We start from the raw sequence: 7,670 nt of genomic DNA, 5'->3' as shown, positions 1-7,670 counted from the left end.
TTATTTAATTATAAGTCTATGCAAGACTCATCTTCCCATTAATGTGAGATTTATTCTTAACAAATTCTTTATTAATGAATATAATGTATTTGATTATTGATAAAGTTCATTCTTGTTGTGCCCCTCTTCCCTAAAGAGTTCATGTTTATTATACAAAAGCTAATATTAACATGTATTGGTATATCTTGATGTTATCAACGAGGACCGAAAGTGTGTTTGTGGGTTAATAACTTTAATATTTATACATATGTCTGTGGTTCTTACTCAAAGTTTCAAACCCTATCCATCGTACATATTCCAGGAGATCTAATTATGATTTACTGTGTGATAAAATATATGCTGCATGCAATTTGTTTATAGCATATGGTAGGTCAGTTGAAGAATACAAGAATCTCATGTGAGAATTGACAATATTAAATATATATTTTGGACATCGAGAAATTCTGTGAAAAACAGAACTGATGATAATATCGGTATGATTATAATGGAGTAACCATCATGCAAATCATCACAAAGGGGCATTTTTCTTATCCAATCCAAATATCTTAAAGCTGCTTTCTCTTTCTTATCCATTTTTCTGGTTCTTAAATTGTTTCTCCTTTTCTCTAGATTAAACAAATCCTCCCCCACATCCTTTATAAATAGCCAGGCAGATGAACCTCAAAGTCTACCCCCGAGCTCCACAGATCTTAACTATCTATCTGCTTTAGGGTTTTCTTCATATCTAGTAACTGAGCTGCATTACTTAATCTCTAAGAAACCAGTTTTTTGTTTTTAGTAATGGAGAATGTGAGAGAGTTGGCTTCAGAGAAGGCTGCTGTGATCTTCACAAAGAGCTCCTGCTGTATATGCCACAGCGTGAAGACGCTTTTCTACGAGCTCGGTGCAAGTCCGGCGATTCACGAGCTCGACCGATACGCCAATGGGAGGGACATGGAGTGTGCATTGAGAAACCTCGGATGCAATCCTGCTCTTCCTGCTGTGTTCATAGGTGGGAAATATGTCGGCTCGTCGAAAGATATCATATCCTACCATGTGGATGGATCTCTAAAACAAATGCTGAAAGATGCACAAGCCATCTGGTTCTAGCTAGCTAGGGTTTCAGCTAGCTAGTAGCTACATATTATCACACTGGAAGCTTAAGCTTGCTATGCTATAATGTTTTATTAGGTTTATTTAGGAAATTAATTAGAGATTTGATTTGATTTTGTAGTAGGGTATTTTTGGCATTTACGCATTAGGGTTTCTTTGGTTTATTGCTCTATAAATAGAGCTTGTAATTTAGTTTGAGTATCAAGTTAGTCACAATGTAGTCTCTTAGGGTTTTGTAGCCGTTTCGGCATTCTCGTTCGTTTAATAATATTTCTATTATTTTGTAAGTCTCGTTCGTTGCGCACTTTGATATTCAACTGTTCTAGCTAGCTAGGGTTTCAGCTAGCTAGTAGCTACATATTATCACACTGGAAGCTTAAGCTTGCTATGCTATAATGTTTTGTTAGTTAGATCCGGTAAAAAGAATCGCAATACCATGCTTAAAGAAAATGAGTATTGGGGTTTAATTTTTTTTCTTCTACTTTGTATGTAATTTAATTTTCCTGGCTACATTCTATATGTATATATGAATTGAAGTCAGATCATATGAAAAGTATCCTGGAGAGTTCTGAAAATGTTCTCTAAATAAGCATCTTCTACTATTATTATTATAAGTAATTGCGTACTGCTTTATATTTCCCTATCTGCCAAATCAGCAACGGATCGAACTGCGACCATTGACTTATATAAAATTTGAAAGAGAACTACTTTTTGCACTACAAAATATATAGTCATAATGCACCCTTCTTGCCTTAATTTTCTTCGTTAAGAAGACGTACTCCAGTATTATTATTTTTATTTTAAAGTGTCAATAGCAGTTTTAATTGGTAAATGCTTATTATTTCAAATTTTATTGTTGACATAGGCGGCAAATGATATGTACCCTACATCATTGCATAAAACCAAAAATAACGAAAATCTTGTAGAAGTGAGAATGCCACTTAGGTTGGGAATGAAAAGTTGAGTTGTCCAATAAAACTATAAACCGCAGAGCGTTTTTCATCTATTTGTGAGTGTTCAACAAAGATTGTTCCTTGCAAAGCTATATATATTGCAATATAGAATAAGGTCTAACAAAGTAGATCACTTTTTATTATCATCAAGATTCCTGAATATATATTTGAACAATAATATTGTTAGGATAATAATACTAGAGGAACTAAATTTGTAGACAAAATTTTGTAAACTAAATGACATGGAAGTTGATGATTGGATTATAACTGAAGCGTTGATAAATATGCTTATTCCTATTGGTGATACATTATTTAGTATGCAAATTTTGTCTACAAATTTAGTGTCTATAGCATTACCCATATTGTTAATTTCCCAATATCAATTAACTTATCCACTAGCCTAGGGCGTATGTATCCATTTCCCACTATATATATATGTGTGTGTGTGTATATTTATGTATGTATGTATGTATGATGCAGATGTAAAATGTACTATAGTTTTCATTACTATTTTAATTCGTTGTATATGAGTCACTAATATGGAATAACCATAAGATAAGAATCCAAGCCTTTGCATATATAGGAAACACTATGTATATTAGTCTATAAAAAGCAAAAGATGAAATGGTTCGTTCTCAGCATTCTGGCGCTGCCATAGACTAGAGTATCAATATCTCTTGGCTTTAACAACTGCCAACTGAATTTCGGTACGCCATGTGCTTGACGCTTTTACGCAAGATGCATCCATACAACCGAGGATATATATGTCCTCTTATATCTAGCTCTCATCTCAGTTACACGGCAAAATCTCTCGAGACGCTAAAGGATCTAAGAAAAACAATGATAATTAGATACCCTAAGCTTTCTGTGCCTTGTATTCCTCCAAATCCAATAGAACAAAAAGTTATCCACTGTGGCCTTCAGAATAAGCAATTAATTTACTCGATGATATATAATCTGACCTCACATTATATTCTAACGCTTTCCTCCAAGAAGAGGAATTAATCCTCTTCATGTGGAGCATGGCAAGTTTGGAAAATCAGTAGCATCAGAACGTGCATGAATCATGTATCAGCTCGCACGTGCCCGCCGTGCCCGTCGTGCCCCTACGTGCGAAAAGGAATCGTGCAAGTTGGTGGGCGCAACAGAAGAGAATCACACAGCACCGAAAGCCATAGATCTCATTCCCCATCAATCTGCTGCGCTGCACAAGGATTCAAGGGAATGTATTTGAGAGAATCTGGTATAAATTGACCAGCTGCCTTATAGAAAATTTCTCTACTTTTGTTAATTGTCTCTTGAGACAGTACGTAGCGAGTATTTATTTGGTCTTGTTTGGGTTAAATCTTCACAACCTGAAAAGAAATGGTGCATAGGCCATCCACGTGTGTCATATATCAATTTAACCACTCAATTATATCTAGTAAACTAATTAATTCATTTCATTCGTGTGCAAAGGACATATAGGACATATACACTACCCTCGCCAATTGACCTAACGCACAACTCTTCACTTTACTTGAATCAGTAGCTAAGCATGTATTGCATGCAGGAAAAGCATCTGCAACTTGTTCAGTCTAACAGAACATGCTAGTCTTTATCATAAAAAAGTAGATTTTTTATTAGGGCATCTAAGTAAAGACCATCTTCTTTTGAATATTTTTGTTGTTGAAAGGAAGCAAGCAGTCCACACCCAACGCTGCTTCTATAAATAGTCCAGCATGAGAGCTCAAATTAATATGCAAACAACCTTAAGCCTTCAACCCCTCTCTCTAGCTAGCCCATCTAATTCTCTTCTAATTCCAAAACCCAATCCAACCATTGGATCGAGTTCAGTCTGAATTTGATCCGATGGTTTTGATCAAATCTTAAGTTAACAAGTATTCTCAGGTAAAACTTTGCCATATTTGGTTTACTTTTCCTTTCAAGGCAAAAGTTTGCCATATTGGGAAGATATTCCTGATCAAACAAGTTTTCCAAGATGGACAAAGTAATGAGGTTGGCATCAGAGAAGGGTGTGGTGATTTTTAGCAAGAGCTCATGTTGCCTGTGTTACGCAGTCAAAATTCTATTCCAAGAAATTGGGGTGAGTCCTGTGGTTCATGAGATTGACCAAGATCCCGAGGGCCGGGAAATGGAGAAGGCTCTTACGAGGATGGGGTGTACCGCGCCAGTGCCCGCTGTGTTCATAGGTGGAAATCTCATTGGATCGACCAACGAAGTCATGTCCCTCCACCTAAAAGGCCAGCTGATCCCAAAGCTGAAGCCTTACCAGCAGTAGACTATGTCTTAATTAGTTAACTACTCAAATATCATGTTGAAAATAAAAATAAACTGGCTCAAATTAGTACTGTAGTGAGCTTTGTATTAAAAAAGTCTATGTAGTGCTCTTGTTTTTCCTCCTTAAAATACTTATGTAGTGTTTCATGTGTATTGTATTCTGTAAGATTTGATCAGCTATAGCTTGTAACCTAAACCATGTTTCCTATTTTTAATGAAGTAGCTTTACTATATGTCTTGGTGCACCATTATTTGAGCAGGGCCGGTCTAGATATTTTTGAGGTCCTGGGCGATGCAAAAAAATGTGCTCTCACTTCATATAAATAATTTATTTTCTTTCACACGTAAGACATCGATAAAATTATATTTAGAAAAACACTTCAAACTCAATAATTTGGAAACACGGAATAACTAATTTATTTTGTATCGAGAGAAGGAAACCAAAAAACTTCAAGCTTACAAGTAGATAGATTATGAGTTTTGTTTTCCATGTGAACTTTTAAAGTGTTTTTGTATAAATCGTGAGATATTTTTTCTTATTTACTAATCTCGTCAATATAAGACTAAAATAATAATAATGTTTTCAAGTCTTTAAGGATATGTATAAGTAATGAATTAACACTAAATTAAACATTTTGGATGACACGTAATATTATTTGCAAATTTAGTCTACGCATTACTTTTTGTTGAAGATTAAAATTGAATTGGAACGGATATTTAAAAATAGCAACCCACGTAGCTACTAGCTATTAAATAAATTAACAACCAAACAAAAATTTGTAAAAATTGAAAAATAAAATAAACATGCACATAACATTTCGAACTTAGGACCTCTCGTTAATTTTAAACAACGAAAACCATTACTTCTAATTAAACTTCTTGATCATTTAGCCAAATTTTATAAATTTATACTGTTATGAAAATAAATTTGTAAAAAATGAAATGTAAATAAGCACACATGGTGTTTTGAATCTAAGGCCTCCTCATTAATTTTAAACAACAAAACCACAAATTCTAGTTAAATTCCTTTGTCACTAAACCAAATTTTATAAATTTAAACTCTTATAAAAACATATATAAATATATCACCCTAATAAATTTGGTGCCCCCAATTTTTTTGGGCCCCGGACAGTCGCCCTGCCCAAATTGGGCCTGTACTTGAGTATCCTCTTCTCCGCACATAGAGCAATTTATAGAATATGTTCATGTTAGAAATTTTTTTATATGCTTAGTCTAAATATTGCAGTAATGCAGATTGTAGAAATAAATACAAAGAAAGAATGAAAAGCTCTCTTTCTACAACTTGGAACCAAAATTTAAGTGAATTACCTCTAACTAAGTTTATTGAACATGAGGAAGAAATATTCTTGGATAAATTACATAATAGCCCATCATGTTTGAGGTCTATTACAACCCTATACAACAACTTTAAAACATTTCACTTTCATACATCAAGTACCATTTTATTTCAAAATAACATCTCCGTTAGATTTTCCATCCACTAGTCTGTTAAATGATGACGTGGCTGCCACATTTGTGCTGATGTGGCTGCCACGTGGTAAAAAAAATTAATTATTTATACATTAAAAATATTATAATATAACCCTATTAAAAAAAAAAAAAAAACCCTCAACCTTCTTCTTCCCCGCTCCCATATTCCCCCAACCTATACCCCGCCGAAACCCCATCTCCTTCATCTTCCCAATCCGTCCTCCCTCTCTGTAACCCAAATCCAAAACCACTCCCACCCATCCTCCACCTCCTTTGCACACCCATCTTCCCATCTCTTTCACCCCCACCCGAGCCCAACCTGCAACCCAGAAAGAAAAAAGAGAGAAAAAAAAACCCCCCATTTTCATCTTCCATGCAACCCACCCCTTTCTCCTCCCTCTCGTCTTCCCCAAACCCACCGTGCACCCATCCTCCACTTCCTCCTCCGCACCCAGTATCTGCAACCCAGAAAAGAAAAGGAGAAAAAAAAACCCCATCTCGTCGGGGAGGGGGATTTAACGGGAGTGGGTCGTCGGGGGGAATGGGGATTTGATGGGAATGGGTCGTTGGGGGGTGGGGGGGGAGAAGGAGGTTGTTGCGCTGGGTTTCTGGGGGGATTAATGGGGAGATGGGTTTGGGATTAATTGGTTTCTGGGTTTGGGGGTCGCGAGTAAAGCTTTCAGGTTTTTATTTTTTTTATTTTTAATATTTAGAAGATTAGATTTTTTTTTTAAATTATAAAATTATTATTTTTGCCACGTGGCAGCCTCATCAACACAAATGTGGCAGCCACGTCAGCATTTAACAGACTAATGAATGGAAAATCTAACGGAGGTGTTATTTTGAAATAAAATGGTACTAGAGGTATGAAAGTGAAATGTTTTAAAGTTGTTGTATGAGGTTGTAATTGACATCAAACCTGAGGGGTTACTATGTAATTTACCCAATATTCTTTCTCTTCTACTACTTCTGCCTTTTTGTTCCTACAGTCAACCTACATGTAGAATATCCTATGAACAAATTAAAGTATAAAGCCCTGAAAATTCTCTAAAAATATCTAAAAGGCCACCCAAGCCAAACAAGGCTCCTTGCTTTGAGAGGGTGGGGGGACGTCTATCGTAAACAGCCTTACTCTTACTTTGCAAAGAGGCTGTTTCCACGACTTGAACCCGTGACCTTTCGGTCACAAAGGAGCAACATTTCCTTTGCACCAAAGCCCACCCTCTCTCTCTCTCTGAAAATATCTACGGGATATTAATTAACTCGCTTTCAAACTGTAAAGTTGTGAATTTTAATTACCTGCTTTTCAATTTTGTTACAAGTAAAATGAGATTCATTTTTCTGAACATGTGATAAATAAACAGAGATACACATTTTTTTTTTTGGGAAACAGATACACACATTGTTTAAACATTATAAGGACAGATCGATGCTTGTAACTGAAAAATCGAAGCAATGCAGATGAATTAAGCTTGCTGAACATCGCCTAAAGTTCAGAACTTGTAGAGGGAGACAAATTAATAAAATCTGACTACTGCAGTCCAATCTTGCCTTCCCTCATAGTCATATGGGAAGCGTATAAAGAAAAGAAGAAGAGGTCTATTTTTCTAAGCATAGATTCTTCAACTTTATGACAGACAAAGAAAGGTATTACATTCTTGCCTTACCACTTCGTTTCCTTTTCTTTTCTTTTATTCTCTTCTTGCTCCTCTCCCACCAACGATAGACTTGTTTTTGGCAGTCAGTGTCAACATTATCATTCGTGTCATGGAAATTACAGTTTCCATTATTATTAGTGCGGGAGCAAATAGCATTCGTATCTCCGATATATATTCCTTTTCGGATTCATTGTAT

General features: G+C 35.6%; 2 protein-coding genes across 2 annotated transcripts; both read left to right on the top strand.

The window, feature by feature from the left end:
• The first annotated feature begins 548 nt into the window (after nucleotides 1-548).
• On the top strand, nucleotides 549-1,185 carry LOC103439071 (glutaredoxin-C11-like). Its single transcript, XM_008377624.4, has one exon. The coding sequence runs from the start codon at nucleotides 781-783 to the stop codon at nucleotides 1,087-1,089; it is 309 nt and encodes a 102-aa protein (XP_008375846.3). The 5' UTR covers nucleotides 549-780; the 3' UTR covers nucleotides 1,090-1,185.
• A 2,589-nt stretch (nucleotides 1,186-3,774) lies between these two features.
• Nucleotides 3,775-4,558, top strand: LOC103439072 (monothiol glutaredoxin-S9-like). The gene has a single exon (XM_008377625.4). The coding sequence runs from the start codon at nucleotides 4,027-4,029 to the stop codon at nucleotides 4,324-4,326; it is 300 nt and encodes a 99-aa protein (XP_008375847.1). The 5' UTR covers nucleotides 3,775-4,026; the 3' UTR covers nucleotides 4,327-4,558.
• Nucleotides 4,559-7,670: the final 3,112 nt, after the last annotated feature.

The sequence above is a fragment of the Malus domestica genome, chromosome 03, assembly GCF_042453785.1.
Source record: "Malus domestica chromosome 03, GDT2T_hap1".
Classification (NCBI taxonomy): domain Eukaryota; kingdom Viridiplantae; phylum Streptophyta; class Magnoliopsida; order Rosales; family Rosaceae; genus Malus; species Malus domestica.
This window is presented reverse-complemented; position numbering and strand designations above follow the sequence as displayed.

Coding starts and splice junctions, on each gene's coding strand:
- LOC103439072 (XM_008377625.4), top strand. CDS start 4,027: ATGGACAAAGTAATGAGGTTGGCATCAGAGAAGGGTGTGGTGATTTTT.
- LOC103439071 (XM_008377624.4), top strand. CDS start 781: ATGGAGAATGTGAGAGAGTTGGCTTCAGAGAAGGCTGCTGTGATCTTC.